This window comes from Lytechinus variegatus, chromosome 14 (genome assembly GCF_018143015.1).
Source record: "Lytechinus variegatus isolate NC3 chromosome 14, Lvar_3.0, whole genome shotgun sequence".
NCBI lineage: Eukaryota > Metazoa > Echinodermata > Echinoidea > Temnopleuroida > Toxopneustidae > Lytechinus > Lytechinus variegatus.
Genome location: NC_054753.1, coordinates 17940407 through 17958285, shown reverse-complemented (window position 1 = coordinate 17958285; position 17879 = coordinate 17940407). Strand labels below are relative to the sequence as shown.

General features: G+C 37.6%; 2 protein-coding genes across 3 annotated transcripts in view; both read right to left on the bottom strand.

The window, feature by feature from the left end:
* Positions 1 to 8617, bottom strand: part of LOC121427345 (myosin-9-like) — a 60917-nt gene extending 52300 nt beyond the window's left edge. Inside the window, exons 1-5 of one of the 2 annotated variants that reach the window (XM_041623692.1) lie at positions 8482 to 8617; positions 6800 to 6974; positions 5071 to 5229; positions 1855 to 1998; positions 700 to 877 (exon numbers count right to left, since the gene is read on the bottom strand). In XM_041623692.1, the coding sequence (XP_041479626.1) occupies positions 700 to 877; positions 1855 to 1998; positions 5071 to 5229; positions 6800 to 6970 (652 nt within the window). In that variant the 5' untranslated portion in view covers positions 6971 to 6974; positions 8482 to 8617. The remainder of the gene's footprint in view (positions 1 to 699; positions 878 to 1854; positions 1999 to 5070; positions 5230 to 6799; positions 6975 to 8481) is intronic. The other variant, XM_041623693.1, reaches the window with a different exon arrangement.
* Positions 8618 to 14125: 5508 nt separating this feature from the next.
* LOC121427612 (apolipoprotein D-like) lies at positions 14126 to 17017 on the bottom strand. The gene is made up of 2 exons (XM_041624093.1): positions 16592 to 17017; positions 14126 to 14907 (listed from the first exon to the last, which is right to left on the bottom strand). The coding sequence occupies exons 1-2, from the start codon at positions 16896 to 16898 to the stop codon at positions 14588 to 14590; spliced, it is 627 nt and encodes a 208-aa protein (XP_041480027.1). The 5' UTR covers positions 16899 to 17017; the 3' UTR covers positions 14126 to 14587.
* Positions 17018 to 17879: the final 862 nt, after the last annotated feature.

Below are 17879 nucleotides of genomic sequence, written 5' to 3'. Positions count from 1 at the left end.
TAGATGGAGACTCAAAATAGACTGGAATATATCATTCCAGTATTTATACCACTATTGAAACTCTGATAAATAAGATTTTATAGGTTGGCTGATCATATCAAATGCTATTATCATTTATGTGCGCAATATAAATATCCTATATTATTATTATTATTATTATTCATTGAATATCAATCACAAACAGATTGTGCGATGTGCTTTATAATCTTTCATCTGCAGTAAAGATAGATATATATACAGACAAGAAGTGTACAATGTCATTGTCATTGTACAAACCAATAATTAGCTATGAACTTTGATATTTGACCTGCAGTGGTAATACCTACTTCTAAACACTTAGGGGGTGTTGCAAGACAATATCTGTAATCAATTCAAATACAAATATTCTGTTGCAATTTTACAATCAATAGATCAATTTTAGCTGGAGCAAATCAGATTACACTCCTTGTTTAAAGAAGCAGATTACTAATCAATCATGAATTTCCAATTAATTACAAGACCTATGATTGATTCAGGGACTGAAAATAGACTTGCAATTGATCGCAAGTTTCTTGCAATGCCCCATTAGCCTCTCACAGTAGGAATTCATTCCCAGAAGCTGCTATGTAATCTTTTATCTAAAGTATAGACAGAAATACACACAAAGAGAGTAGAAACCAATTAGCATACACGCCCTATATCATATTCTACTCTACCTACCAGCCTTTTTCTGGACTTTTTCCACCTCCTTATGATGCGTCTCCTTCTCTTTCTCCAGCCTGTTCTTGATCATCTTGAGTTCAAGCTCCAGCTCCTTGACTCGCTGGATCTGCTGCCGGTTCTCCTGCTCCAGGTGGACCTTCTCCTTCTCCAGCTTACCAATCTTATCTCTCTGAACCTGATACATGACAAGGAGAACTTGTAACTTTAACTTTTTTAACTTTGTTGGACTGACCAACAGCGTAGCTAAGCCTACAGTTTTGACTGAACTTTGGGGAAGGGTTGATTATTCGACACTGGGTTTAAATACATCCAAGGACATTGAAAGACATGGGGCCTGTTGCATAAAACTCTTTAACTGAGAAAACTCTGGTAAAAACTGAAAACTAAGGTTAGTCTGATTTCTGCCACTGACTTTAACACAGGGCAAAAACTCCGGTAAAAACAACCTGAGTTTTCTCAGGTAAGTTTTATGCAACGGGCCCATGGTTGTGGATGCCATGATGCTGTGATATTGATGGAGTTCTCAGGGGCTTTGGATATTTGTTGTGCCCTGTTTTATTTGTCCCATTTGTGCGACAATATAGCAAAAAGACCTTGTCTTATTAAAATTGAAGTTCTGTTGACCTTAAAGTGACAGGACTTTAAATTTCTTGACCTAACACCAAAAATGTGGGGCTGATTCAACTCAACTCTGCTGGTGACTTCATGGCCATGTTGAAATTCAGCACCAACTTTACATACACTGTACTCTCTTGGAATGAATTATTGTTTTTAATTTCAAATAAAATATTTTTTTTAGCTATGGGTGAAAACTAATTCAGGGCCTTAAATAGTCTGTAAACAATTCAAACAAGCTCATTTCATGTTTAAATGAGTGTATTCTAAACTAATTAATAATTTTCAAACCCTTTTAAAATTTTAAAATCAATTTCTTTTGAATTTATGAAGACCTGTGTGGATTTTGTTTTGCCAAAAATTGATTGACTAGAAAAGCTTTAAAAAAAAAACTGATTTTGATCATTAAAGCAAAAGAAGGTGAGATTTGTGGTTAATTCACTAATAGCTATCAAAAACCAATTTTGATAAACCATAGATTAAACACTGATTTCATCTCAATAGAAATTGATCTTAACTCTTAGTGAATCAGTGTACCTGATCAAGGTGATTCTTGGCCGATTCATTAGTGAGGGATTTCCTTCTCTCTGTGGCTATGTTATCAGACAGACGTGTCCTCTCGACGAGAAAGTAAGCAAGAGCCTCACTGGGAGAACGCTGGGCTAAATCTTCGAAGCCCTCCTGAAAAAGAATATAAAAACAATTGATTAATGGGAGGCATGGTAGATCAGTCTGTATACTGTAGAGCGCGGGTTTCGGATTCCGGTGACCCGGGTTCGATTTTCCACCAGTCTGCTGTGCCTTTGGTAAGGTATTAATCGTCATTACCAGGTCCATCGGAGAGGACCTTAAGCAGTCAGTCCTCTGGTTGCTTGCTTACAAGCATTCTTGCTTTCTTAGCAATCAGGTAAATAATAACCACCATCTATCACCACTAATTCCAACACAAATACCTTGTCATGTGTGGCCTGCAACCCAAAAACCAATAGGAAGTAGCCATAGATGAATTTCAGTTTTTCATGTTGCTGAATAAAAACATATATATGTACTAAGCTTTAAATTGATATATCACTTGTAAACAAAAAGTTATCAACAAAAAACATTTAATTACTTGATTAAATACATGTAAATGAAACTCAAGGAGAGCATAAAAAACTAAGGAGAAAACAAGGTTTAAGGTAAGGTCTCCCTCAAGCTAGGGATGTGCATACTTTGTAATATTGGTGAAACTACCAAGCAGTAAGGAAAAGAATGGTGTTAAACAAACTCTCATCTTTTATTCATCTTTACAAATTAAACCAAAAAAGAATGTTCACATTGTTCATATGAAATCTTCAAGGCCCCTTTAAGTTAAACTCATTTTCTTATTTTTACTTTTTGAAGACCAAATTATTATTTGGGCTTTTTTAAGAGAACCTGCCCTGGCAAATTTTTGTTGGTTTTGGGGGGTAGCTGGTCACATATTGAATCCAATCCATTGCTCCATACTAACATAAAGGTTGGCAATTACTTGCAAAAAGATAATGCCCAATCAATTTTGTTCAAAATGCTGACCGAGAAATAATAAGCACTGTTCTCTCTTATTTGAAATACATCAAAATGCTTAGTGTAACAGGCCCCAGGTCACTGAATCCAAACTGTGTTAAATGAATGTCACTGTGACTCTTCTGTGTATGCATCAAGCAAGTCTGAAGTTGAGCAAGACAACACTTAAATTTACAACATAACAAACTCTAATCTCTAATGCAAACGCTGTAAGTATTATTTTTCAGCAAAAAATCTTTGTATCAAGATTGTGACACAGTACACCTGCAGCTGGGTGCTGCGCTGCAAGCCAGCAAAGTGATGAGACACTGAATGCTAATAGAAAATTTTAGGTTGGCTCAGTAGGGGAATGGCCAACAGGGAGAATAATTGAGCACTGGTGGTTTTCACAATACGAATTTGGAGGTCTATTAGCGCTCCATTAAATGGGTAACTTATGAGGAAAGTTATGAGGAAAGTTATGAGACTTTTCCAGAATTCCCCCCCCCCCCAAGTAATAATTATGTCTGAATGCATGAAAACAAACATGGAATGAAAAGACATACAGACAGACAGCCAGACAACCCAAAGACATATTGCCTCCAGCATCCAAATAGCAAGCAGATGCAAGAAAAAACAATGAAAATATAATAAAAATGCAGATAATAATAATTATTATTCATATATGAAATTAATGACTTTATAGGAGATACGGTTACATATACTAGCTACAGAGTCAAAGGTGAATCATTCAAGGATGAGTGCCTGAGATTTGTAGAATGATGAAGAAAAAGAAGGGGTGAGAACAGTGTATGTGACTATGAGAGTGTGAGAGAGAGGGAGAAAGGGATGAGCAGGGGAGAAAGGATGAGAGAGAGATGAACACAATACGAAGTGGGTGATAACAGAGCACAGAGGGAAAGGACATGTACACCTAAATAAAAGGATGGTGAGACAGGGTAATATGAAGACAGATAGACAGAGAGAGAGAGGAACAGAGATGAAAAAGAGAGAAACAGACGAGAGAGGAGGAAACAAAATCAAGATGGATGAAGTTTGCAGATCATGCCAAGATATCATCACATACAGAACTGTAGAGTCTCAAGTATCAGCTTTGTGGGGGAAGTTGATCTTTGACCTTTCTCCCTCGGAGGGAAACCCCAACTAATCTTTCTCCATCTCTCTCTCTTTCTTTTAACTCAAATTCAATTGAGTTTTCCACTGGTAGTTCAAATCCTGAATTAACACCACTGCACCATTGGATATGACAACACTCCTGGCAAAACATGTTCTTCTCATAACATACAGTAGGTGGTTTCAAACCACCTCGATCATAAGAATCCCTGTTAAATTAAGAGAATTTTTTTAGGCTAAAAAATACCCATTAATTATTTCTGCATTTACATCGCCCTGAAACATACCCTTTGAGATAAGTTCCTGAAGCAACAAGCATGTGCAGTATGGTCTGATAAGCAAGCGAAGCGCGAGATTCAAAATCACTAGCTCAGAAGCCACCCAGGCGCCCGTGCCCAACTACACACTGGGCTAACAGTTCTCTAAAATGCTTTCAAATTGCCAAAATACCTGCGATCTTGGAAAAATCCCAGCGAAAGTTCGAGTAGTTTTGACAAGTACCTATTATTAAGTGGGTATTTTCTTTTGGGGAGATTACGCATAATTTGCTTTCATACTGCCAATATTACCTGGTATTTTCTGATCGGGGTAAATTTCCAAATCAGAAAATACCTGGAACTGACGAACTTTGAGGCGGTCTGAAACCACCTGTCTCCCAAAATCATTTTGCATCAGACAGATACAGCTCTATGAACAAAATAGAGATCTTCTCAATGCAGAACAAATGAAATATTTTTTTTAAAGGGGGTTACTTATAATACTTTGGCTTGAGGTTGACCCTAACTAGTGTTGCTGATAACTTTTATTTAAAAAAAAACAATAAAAAGCAATATACAAAAATGCAAAATAAACATATCAATACACTTAAGATAATCATAAAACAACACAATATGAAGGAATTAATGGTGTTAATGTAGGTGGTTTTTTGCCACAAAGGCCACAAAGAGTGTCAGGGCCAAACATTATTTTATTTTTGGACATTATTTCATATCTATATTTGTATTTCAAAATATATTCTGTGCAATTAAAGCTACTAGCATGCCTATTTTCGGCATCCCAAAACTTTTCTTTCCCAAGCCTGGTTTCCACACTTACCTGTTTTAAAAGCTGTTTGATTTCTTGATTAGTTTTTTCCTTGCTCTTCTTAAGTCTCTGATTTTCCTCCTTCAGTTCCTCATTTTCTGCTTCAAATTCTTGAGTAAGAGCCTCCCTTTCCTCTGACAGCTTTCGTATATTTTCAACATACAATTCCACCTGAATATACAGAAATCAGCTTAACATTAAAGTGATTGGTTAACATGGGTTTGACATTTAAAAAAATCTGAGCTAGAAGGTCACACCTGTCACCTGTATCCGTGATATGTTACAAAAATGAAGCCCAGAAAAAATTGCGTTCGAAAATAATTATTTAGTGCTTCAAAAATTGAAATATATAGTGACCGGAAACACCATCTTCATTTCATCCCCTACACTTATGTGTACTATTTAGGTGTCTATAAGACGCCTATTTACAAAATCAGGGTTTGCCTTGTAATTTTAGCTTTTAATTCTCAATAATGGTTGTTTTCGGGGTTTATTAGTTCCAATACATGCACTTGTACACATGTTTCATCTTGGTTTGAAATTTTTTAAATCGGCTGCTCACAAAGTTAAACAATACCTTTAATCCTGAATCATTCATTACATTTCATCGCTTATAAAAGTTACAAATTTCAAGCATGTTTCCATGACAAGCAAAGCCTTGTACTTTAAATCTGAAATCTGCTTGGGAATCTACACATACATGTATATAGTCTAATGGCCATAATTTTATATCTGCGCCTAAGTTTCCTTTTGGTTACAAAGCGCTACACACACACTACTCCATGTTTGGGCGGTAAACTGTTGATCTATCTATTGCAAACTTGTCCACTCATTACATGGTCTACTTTCATTTAGTCTAATGCCATCCTGTCCATCAACATTTTGTCTAACAACCATTATGTCTAATAACCAGTTGGTCTAATACCCATTTTCTTTTCGTTCGTTTCGCCCAATTAACAATTATCCAATTAGACCAAATAGTTTATGGACTAAATGAGTATTGGACCAACTGGTTATTGGACGATTGGATGATAGACCAAATGATAGTAAACGAGTTGGTAATTACACAAATTGGCATTAGACCACTTGGAAAGCAACCATTTGGGCCACTGAAACAATAATTCACCACCTCAGAAATGATCAGCTTATTCCATGCAATCCATTGTCCTATTAGCAAAATAAATGGATATTAAGGTCAAGGACGCTGTTTTTTTTTTCAAGAATTACTAAAGTTACTGTTCAAAGTAGCACCAGACAGAATCATTTTGATAATCTATGGAGATGTATGGAGATCTAAATAGGACATTTTTTTCTTAGTTTGGAGATCCTAAGCTATATGGTGGACATGAGACTTATGGTATTTTAAAGCTGGATAGTTATAAGCACTAGTTGCCTCCCACCCAACCTTTTACAAATATAACAACAATAATAATAGGCATTTGTATAGTGCCATATATCTAGAAATATTCTATTCCGAGACGCGTTGTTATTTATATTATTACCCCAGCTTTAGCTCGAGCTGCCTTTCAGCGCTCATGCATTCAAGGAATTATTCCTGCTGGGTACTCATTCACCTCACCTGGGTCGAGTGCAGCACAATGTGGATAAATTTCTTGCTGAAGGAAATTACGCCATGGCTTGGATTCGAACCCACGACCCTCTGTTTCAAAGTCAGAAGACTTATCCACTGGGCCACACTGCTCCACATGGGATAACAATTAGCTACATGTATATAACTAACCTCTTTCATTTCCTCTGCTTGTTTCTTTTGAAGTAGCTGCATGCTCTGTGAACCAGCTTTGATATCGGCTTCAGCCTGGGTGTACAGCTTCCAGAGGACTCGTAACTTCTCCTCCGGGCTGGCATTCTGGCTGACACCGTTCTTCAACAACTCTTTGTTCATCGCATCCATTTTCCTTTTTCCAACATTATGGGATAATGATTAAATATATTTTACAATTCATGTATACTACAGAGCATCAGCTTATCATGTTACATATGTCCCTACTTGTATCTGCAGGATGTTGGTGTAAATAAAGCAGCAAACTATCTGGGTTAGGACTCCAGAAGAACTACTGTGTTAGTATCCCCCCCCTCCAAGCTCATCACCCATGAATATTTTAACAAATATTTTTTCATGCTACAAGTAGTAAGTTGATTATATATTAACTACCTGTACTCTTTTTTTCTCTGTCTCTCCCTCTCCCCCTCCCTCCCTTTTTTTACTTCTAGAGTTCCAGCCTATATCTCTTCTGATTTCTGAAAATTAATCTCAGCTCCATGTCTCTCTTTGTTGTAGGCACATCAATATGTACGCGCAGTCGCGTAATGCCAGCTACTATATTGAGGATTCACCCAACGTGTCCCCCGAGCTTGTCTATTAACTTGAAGGGCTTCCATATGGAATGGTGATTTGATTAGTTTGCTTCCGAAAAGATGGGCAGGAAGTTAGGTAGGTATGCATGAAAGGGAAAAGACAATAATGTTTATAGCAAATCAGCAAATATCAACCACAGGAAGCTGCACCGCAAAGCATGATGGGATTGAAAAGGGGGCAGAGACCGCAGTGAGTGGAGCAAGCTGTCTAGCTTGCCCCCTTTACAATCCCATGATGCATTACGATTCTAATTAGTCATAAACCTTATGACAATGTTGAGAATTCCAATTAATTTGTGACAAGTGGTGTCACATCCCAGAGAAGAATGACAAAATATATCACAAAATTAATAGCGGTAGACCTATGGACGGAAGGATGGGGGTCGTGTGACCGGACACTTTATATTTTTGAAGCCTTCTTTTTTTGTCTTTGGATTACAGTAAGAATACGAATTCAATCTTTGTAGTCATCTTGTATTTTGTTCTTTATATTATTTCCTAACATTTTGCACTAAAAATTGCGGAAAATTCGCTTGTAAATTTTTCCAAATGACTTTCTAAAATTGATCGTCCGGACACACAACCCGTCCAGACACACAACAACTGGGTATACAATCCCAAATCCACATTCAACATGAATGTCATCCAATTCCAAATTCCAAATTGATGCAGACACCGTGATTTTTGCTCATAATTCATATCTCATAAGCACATTAAAATTATCAATATCTCAGTCAACTTTGTTTTTATTTTCATTGCATCAGAGTCTTCCATTTACAATCTAGATTGAGAAAGTACCTCAAGAAAATCAAGAAAAAGACATTTTAACGTAATTCAAAATCAGTTGGCCGATGTATTGCGCCGAGCCCCCGAGGGCGAGCGGAGGATGGAGAGGGGACTCCCCGTAACCCCGGCAAGGAACCAAGGCTCACTAGGTATTGAAAATTCGGACCCCACTCTCCCAGATATTCTGACTAAATTATTTATAAGGAAAATCTAAAACATTCATACGTAGTTCTTGAAGTTCTATCAAATCAAAATATTTACCCTCAGTCCATCAGCCAATCAATGTCATTGCATTATTAATGTAAAAATCACTCCCGATATATCGCTGTCCTTTGCCTTGGCATGGTATTTTCTGGTAATACGTGCGTACGCGTTGAACCGTTTCTTTCTCATAAATCGCATAGACATCGATAGAGATGTATTATCTCTATGCCGTTTCTAAACTCTCTGCCGGCCTCTGCGCTGCACTCTGGCTGCACTGATAGGGATGACTCACACAATAAACAATTTCTATAGAACCAGCGATTCAAAATGGGCATCCGTCAAAACAAATTGGATCCCGTCAAAACAAGGCGAAAGCTTTAGGGGGTGCCCAAAGCGGAGAGACGAAAATAACGAGGAAAACGTTCATATTCAATCTTTGAGGGATCCTAATGGCCCCCTGCAAATAAGCAATGTATTAAGTTTTTCTTTATTTGATGCACAGGCTGAAGCAAGATGAAGGAGAGGAAAGTAGACCTTTATCAAATAAGTTATAAAAAATGTTATTTCACCAGTTTATTAGTTACGAATGAAATTCTGGATTGTTTGTCTTATTAATTGTGAGACTGGCAAGAGCTTTTCAGTCTAATTTAGAAATGATTTTTATGCACTTTCCTAAAGTACATAATAGTTTGTCTAACTAGTATGGGTAGAGGAAAGATGACCGGGCACAACGGAAGGGACAACGAACTGAATTTTTGAAAGTGCCCTCCAATTTACAAATTCTTTGCAGATGACGATAAGGCGATAAAACATCAACCATGATGAACTTCTCATCCAGCAACCCCTGAGCACATCCATAATGCGCATGGTCTCTTAAAAAAAATGCACCCTCGTCGTGATCTATAACTAGGGAATAGAGCTGTAATAGTTGCTTATTAATTTTTCAATCGAGATATCAACGTTAGACCGTTTTTTTTGCATACATGCCCTCTTAATATGCTTCAGGGATTTCGCACGTAGGCCTAACCCTTTAACTGAGCTATACGAAAAAAACACAATAATTGGGACCGTCATGGACTTTTAACGCATGAGACAAAATGAAACAGAACGAACGGCTTGTGTTTTGCCCCAATCTGTTGGACCATTTTGCTCAAATTATATGTTCCATTTTGCCCCTGTTGAAAATCGCGCTTTAAGATTAATTGCCTTGCCGTTTGTGGTAAATGAATAACTCATCAATAATAGCGTTCATTGCAGGTGTATATAGGAGCGGAAAACGACAAGACAGACATCAAGACAAAAGAGTGTCAAAAGAGGGGGGGGGCATTTTGCAACCACGCAGTGGTGGGGTAAAAAGGATTCTTTTTTCTTTTGGAAAAATAAATTCGAATTTCTCGAGAATTTACACTTGGAAATTTATGAAGTGTCGTTAATATGAAAAAAATGCAAAAAAAAGTAGTTATCTGAAATCGTCAATGCCATTGTCTTTGTGTCGTTGATGACGTCGGCATTATGCCCCATATACTTCCTATGTGTTATTCTTTACAGTAAACATGGTAAACTTATAGGCTACATGAACAATATGTGCTTTCCTTTTTTCATGTTTTTTGGCCTTTGGTTGAAGACAGAAATGAAAAAGCCATGATAAATTATTAAATCAAGTCAAATCAATCCATCCATCCACCCATCAATCAATTAATTAATAATTCATTCAACCAATCAGTCAATTAACTAGTAATTCATTCAATCAATCAATCAGTCAGTCAATCAAATTAATCAATCAATTAGTCATTCATTCATACATTCAATCAATCAATCAACCAACCAAGCCATCAATTAATTAAGCAAGCAATCAAGCAATGAATCATTCAAGCAATCAAGCAATAATTCTTTCAATCAATCAAGCAATCGTTCTTGCAATCAAGCAATAAGGCATTAATTCAATCGAAAAAAATGCAAACGTTGCGTGTATCTCTTCCCAGCAACCGTGACTCTCGCCATTTCATTCTGGCGGTATCGCTAATATAACGTGCTATTGCGCGAATTTCAGTCATGATAGAGTTTATATTTAGGCCTACCTTTAATATGATACTAATTTCATGATAATATCTCTCCGAATGAAAACTGAAAAGGCGTAACTGACAAAACCACCTTTTTGTGGATAAAGACGCGCAAAAAATAAAGTTTGACGGAAAATCTACAGCTTAAGTGAAGCGCTCGCTTACTTCGCTATCTTGCAAACAATAATTCCAGCAACTATCCAAAAAGTATTGTTTAATGAATATAGACCTATAATAGTACCAATTCATAAAATAAATGAATATAATTTAATTTTTGTGGAGTATTCGTTTCTGACTCCTGCTTTTGATGATATTTCCTACATTATTTTGATTGATTGATTGATAATATTGTTTTATGTGAGGTTTCTCTGCTAACGCACACCGGCTCATGTAGTTAGACAAACTCTAGTTTAGGAAAATGCACTAAAAATCATTTTGACAAGACAATTAAGTTATTCCACAGCAAAAACTGTGGTGTTAACCTATGTACATAGAGGACCAAACAGTTATTTTACACCGGTGTTAAATTGGTGGTGTTACTTTTACACTTATATGTTCTTACAACACTTTGGTTGTTACATTTACACTCTTTGGTGTAATGTTCAATCTCTAGGGTATAATTTTAACACCTTAGGGTGTGGTCCTCTATTAACACCAATTGGTGTCAGTTTTAATACCACAGTTTTACAGTGTCGTGACGTCTCATGACTTTTCAGTGTGAATTCAAGAATGGATATATATACTGGAGAGAGAATAGGCTTTAAAGGATCTGTTTAATATTTTGAAATACAATTTGGAAGATATTTATTTCTAAAATGTGTCAGATCTGTACTAGAAACGGATATAAACACTTGAAATGTTGGGCAACATACTGTGTTGGGTAATGTATGTTGGTATAAAATATATATTTTCTGGGCAATTATTATCCAATTAAGCAAATTTATTACCCATTTATTAGATTTTTTTTTAATTTGGGCAGATTTTAACCAATAGTTGTGTGGACAATATGTTGCCCGGGGTAGGTTAAAAGTTGATCATTTTTGCCGAACTATTTTAGGAGGTATAACGCTTCAATAAAATATGTCGTCTGATAATTTGTCCGATCTTCACAACTGTCCTTAGCTTTGAATGGTTGAAACGCACTGGCGTACAGATGGGGCCGTGGGGGGGGGGCAGTGCCCCACTACTAAACAAGTCCAAAGGCCAAGAAAAAAGGGAGAAAATTTGAAAAAAATTAAAGAATTGAGGTAAAAATATGTTATTTTCAAAATTGTGACAAAATTATAAAATTAGATTTTCATTCTGGATATGATATTTTTTTGCTCGTTTCGCTCGCTCTGGCCTCTTAGGTAATGTATTCATCCTCGCCATGTTGTGCTCCATGTACACACACACACACACACACACACACACATATATATATATTCATTCATTTTGCTCATTTATAATACGCTATACTTCCGAAAGCATACTGACTGTCAGGGGCCGATGAACGGTTTTGAAAGTGGAGGGGGAGGGGGGGGGGGCTTGCCATGCAAAAAAAAATCGCAATCACATTGTCATTTTTACTTTTGTGTACATTTTTTTTTTTTGGGGGGGAGTGGGAGCTGTGACTGTTACTAGAAACTGTAGAGAAGTAGTCAGCCTTACTGATCGCAGAAAGCGTATACCCAATAGATATTGCAGATAACAGTCAATAGCAAGCTTATTCTCAGGAGTGTAGCCCGGGGCGGTGAGGTGGTCGATCGCCCCCAATAAAAGTCCCCGTACGAGAAAAGAGGGGGGAAAGAGGAAAAGAGAGAAAGCGAATCAGAACGCAAATGAAATAAAGGTAGGCCTATATGAGTGTTTCTTCATAGTTTTATATGTGGCAATGTTTGCAATCAAATATGATACTACCAAGGGAGGTATTTAACATGACTCAAAGAATGTCATTATCTTGTCTAAAAAAAAAAATTGGTAAAACGTTTTAGCTTTATTACATGCCCCTCTGACAAAGTATATTTTTGCCCCCCCCCCTCGTGCTAATCAACGAAAAAAGAGAGAGAAGAGCGCCATCAAAATAATACTTCACCATGTTCCTACCACTGCCTCTATACCCAATTATTGAAATGAAGATAAAACAAAGGCCCTTATAATATTTGAAGTTGTTCATAATATCACTGTAATTTTTATCGCTCGGTTGCTACGTTTCCACAGAGACCCGGTGCTTCACTGTATGAGAAGTGATAAGGTATTATACCGCGCGAGTCAATGCGTTATTGAATAAAGGGAATGTTTATTTTCAGACTCGCTTCGTTCTCTTGTAAAACCTAACACAATGCAGTTTGGGACAGGAACAATATATCAGGTGTCAGTACCTCTCTTATTTGCTCTTTATTATCTTATTCGCTCTTTCCTTTTTTCCCCCCTCCATTTTCTCTTAATTTTCTCACCCTTATTGTTTTTTTCAAAGTCTGGAAAACGATAGGGGTGGATGTCCCTTCCGTAGCTCCCCTGTGTAAACAATTAATAATGGTCAGTAATCCAAAGAACCAATACATTTTCAATAAATCACTCGACCACTCAATCAATCAACAACCAGCAACCAACCAACCAATCAATCAACCATCCAACCAACCAATCGATCAATCGATCAATCAATCAATCAATCGATCGATCAATCATCAATCAACCAACCAACCAATCAATCAATCACTCACTCAATTAATTAACGCACCAATCGAAAAATAAATCAATCTGTAATTAACCAAACGATCAAACATCCATTTACTCTATTTAGCCAATCAACTGATACAGCAATTACAAATCATGACCCATCAACCAATCGATCTATTAACTAATTAGTCTATCAATCAGTCAATTGACAAATCAATCAATCAATCAATCAATTAATCAATCAATCAATCAACTGATCAATGATATCAATCATTCAAGCAAACCTTTTCTATTGCAAAAAATGTTCATTAGTCAAAGCCCCAAATTTGAATCTCATTTAATCCAATACACGCCTTGGAAATCCGTTCGGTCTCTTCGCTCCCTCATTTTGCAAGGAACATTTGATCCGCCTGCGCATGACCATGTCATCACACATTACTCATTTCATCCACAAACACATAACCCCCGGGGCGGTCAAATGTATTGCTCATTGGCGGCGGAAGCAAAAAAAAATAGGGGGGGGGGTCCAACTGAAATTTTGGGATGGACACAGATAAAAAAAATTGACAAGAAAAAAAAGAAAGGAAAGTTTGTCAACCAGAATTTTAGGGTGGGGCCACAAAAAATTTAGGTTGGGGTCCACCTGAATTTAAGGGGGACGGAAGAGGAAACAACATTGACAAGCAAAAAAGAAAAAAAAATGATTATCAACAAAAAACTTAGGGAGAACCGTCCCCACCTCAAATTTTGGGGAGGACCCCCCTCCCCCCACCCCCTCCCGCCGCAAATGACCAGTCTTCCAAAACCACCCTTTTCTTTAAAAATCGGTGTTTCTTATACCCATAACGAGTGCACGCGCGGCCAAAACTGAAACACACCCATTCAACAAATGCGTTTTACAGCAATATATTTGACCGCTCCCCGGCACAAAACAGGATTACAATTAGGGAGATTAAAACTCTATCAATTGCATTTAAAATCTTGTTAAATCAATATATACTTTATTCAAGTTTGGAACGAAATTATTACTTACTAAAAATAATGATCAGTTTGTTGATATTAGAGTTGTACAATGCTTTTTTCATTATCATTATTCTGACAGATCCATGACAAATCTATCTTTATGGTGACAGTCGAAAGTGCATAAATACATAATCATTATAATTTTCAAACAAAATTCAAACAATGAAAGCAAACTCTGACATGTGAGCTACATATTTTGGATAGATGAAATATATAAGGGTATAAAAGTATATTTGATTAGAATTTTTTATTGTAGAATGACGGATATCGCTATAGAAAATGATTCATTAGTGACTGGAAGCATTATAGTTCGGTCCGTTTGAGAGAGAGGTCCGTTAGGGTCCGTTGAGGTTTTGATAATAGCGTCCCCGAAAGTCGTTATCATAGAAATCGAGAAGTGGAAGGTCGATATCCTACTCATCCTACTGTCTGACTGGCTCATCAACGCTGTCGCTGCCTTCACCCATCCCGTCATCGACCTCCTCCTCCTCGCCTTCGACGCGCGGGCAACCCTCCTGGTCGGTCCTCTTGAATTTGCTCAAGTTGATGCCCATTTCGGTCACGAGCCGGTGGACGCGGGCCATTTCTTCTTCCGAGATCCTGCGTTGGCGGGCGGTGATCCAGTTGTTCTGGACGTTGATGAAGCCCCAGAGGTATTCTTTGCAGATGTGGATCAGGCCGACGCGTTCATAGTCGACGTAGATCACGGAGAATTCACCAGGATCGGTCTCGCTGGCATAGTCTTGATGGAGAAGGAAAGAAATATCGGGGATTAATAATAATAATAATTGGCATTTATATAGCGCTTTATCAATCTACGACTGTTCAAAGCGCTTCACAATTATTATTACCCGGTCACTGGATTCATAGCATTCCAAGCAGCCTGTTATAGGCGCAAACTTGCTAATCCAAACACAATGGCGGTTGTTTCCTACCGGTACCCAATTAGCACCTGGGTGAGAGTGGCAAAGTGTTTAAAAGTGAAGTCCACCCAATAAAAAAAAATAATATTGACTTGATAAATAAAGAAAAATCAAACTAGCACATGCAATGCTTAAAATTTCATCAAAATCGGATGTAAGATAATAAAGTTATGACATTTTAAAGTTTCGCTTATTTTTCACAAAACAGTTATAAATTATTCTCTCACTCACTATTTGTTTTGTTTTTATTGATTAGATTATATATAATATTTCATTTTTCTTAAGATTTGACAATAGGGGCCAACTTGACTGAACCATATCAAAATAATTCTACTTCCAATGTTTCCACATGACTTGTTCAGAGAGGAATTAATCTTTGTTTAACTTGATGAGGAGAAAGTTATAATTTTTCAACTGGGAGGTCGGAGTTCACACCTCGTTAGACCAAAAGACGTTTGGCATTAAATGATTACAAAGGGATAGAGCCTCGTCGATCTGGCGCTTCACATTCAGTGGCTGCCGTGGGTCCACGATCAATTGGGAAATATATTTTTTCGGAGTAGTTCTATTTCAGAATTCACTTTGAACAATAAAAATATGGATCTCATTTCATTTTCAGAACCCCGGCCTAAATCTGGTTAACTTCCAGGTCGTCATAAAACTGCGAATCTTGAATTATGCCCCTTACTCAATAATACCTGCACCCCCTCCCCGACTAGAAATTAAGGGGTTCAATAAAATTTCATATGCAATGGTTACGAATCCGCGTCCAACTATCAAAATTCATTCTGAATGGTGTTACCATTATTACCAAACTTGCATTCCTATAAGTGGCTCGACAAGGCGAACAAGACAACCATATTGTGGCATGACGCTTGCAACCACGGTGCCGAAAAGCACCTTTATCATCCAGTAGATCGATATCTCTGGCTTTAGACATGTTAGATCGCCATTTCCCTGGAAGGTGACTCTCCAAGAGGTGCTTAAAAACACAGCAACCCCCACCACCCAACAAAAATACAAATTAAAGAAAAATGTGATTTAGTCCATAAAATTAACCCATCTTCGCTCTCTTCGTGTCCTTCAAATTCTGTGATCTTTTTATTAGACCTTTCGTATCCACACTCATGTAGTATATTGATTGATATTTTATTTATTCGAATGCATTGCAAAATAAAATTTGTGTTCATTGTTTTTCAAGAGAAATAGAAATAAATGAAATTGAACAAAAAGGTAAGAATCTTTCCCATGTCTAGAATTACTGAAGAAAGAATAATGTGGAAGAGAAAAAAACTGTATCATCGTCACTCTTGAGCCAAGTTTCAGTGACCCCGATAATAGACATAGGTCTATATAACGCTTGAATACAGTTAACAAAATTATCAAAAATGTTATGTATAATGTATGTTGTATTTTTTATTGATTTGTAAACTTGATCTTTTGATGTTTTTAAAGAGATGTGAATAAAATTGACATGAATCTTAACTAAAGAAGTGAACTTACAGAGTCTGCCTGACTCGTCATCCCTTGCCCTGTATATTGGAACTGGGTAGGAGTAGGGCTCCTCGCCGTACACTCCTTGCTCCAGTGCGACCAGGTACCCGTCCTTCTGGGTGAAATTGGCTGACTGACATCGTACCTCTTCCTCGGGGGCGTTGTAGAAGCGAGCGATTTGGAACCACCGTCCCTGATAACGGTTGAAGTCGAATTCCTCGACGGCTCGGATGTCGGGGCAGCCGCCGAAACCGATGACCTGGGCCGACGAGCACGCGGCTAGGGTGAGCAGGGCGAACGCGACAACCATTCGCATGATGATGCAGGGGTTGGGAAAGCTTTAAGGAACTATGAAACAGAGCGCAAAGCCAAAAGTGTCTGTATTCGAGATCGGGGATCGAATATAAAATCGCACCGTCACCACTATTTTCACTTTTTTGTTTGCTCTATCGGGGCGTCACCCCCGTGGAAGCCGGTACACTCCATCCTAACCCACTCTCATCGTAGTCAATATGGAATACAATGAAGTGTTTGCGCAATTATGTAATGGTTTGAAAGTGTTCTCAACATAACAATCTACCTGACCTCATCTTTGTTCAGGTTAAAAAAAGGGGCAAATATGAGATCATTTGTCCTTTTAGCTCTGCCACCAAACAAAGGATTAGAAGAATAATGCTCTTTCATTTGCATGTCAAAATGAATAGCTGTGAGCAATTGAGAAAGGGCAACAGAATAACATGCTCGATAGGACCACATAATATGGGCAATTCCATAAAATAATTAACCTTTTTGTACGTCCGACCCCCATTTTTCTCTAGTTGAACTGCACTTCATAAATTGACCAAGCCATGGTTATCTGAGAGCATTACAGACTATCAAAAGAACAAAAAATCAGAGACAGAAAATTTCATGAAGGTCCCACATATAGGGGGTCGGACGTATGTAATTTATGGACTTGCCCATATGAATTCAGATGGAGTATGACGTATATCATGCGCAGTGCAATACGTTGATCGATTAGGAGAATAGATGTCAGTTGTCAAATTAGATTGGTGTTTGGAGATTGGTGTCAATCATTCAAACTCGCAAGCAATGGCGTAACGAGCCACAGAGGGGCAGATAGAGCAAAATTTCTAAAAAGATGCGAGAGAGATGAAATCACGACCTTTTAATTCAAAAATCTATATATACATGTATTTTTTTTTGGGGGGGGGTAGATTTTGACAACATATTCAGAAAATAATTACACTCTTAAAATGTTGGGCAACATAAGGCCCACACACATGACACAACAATG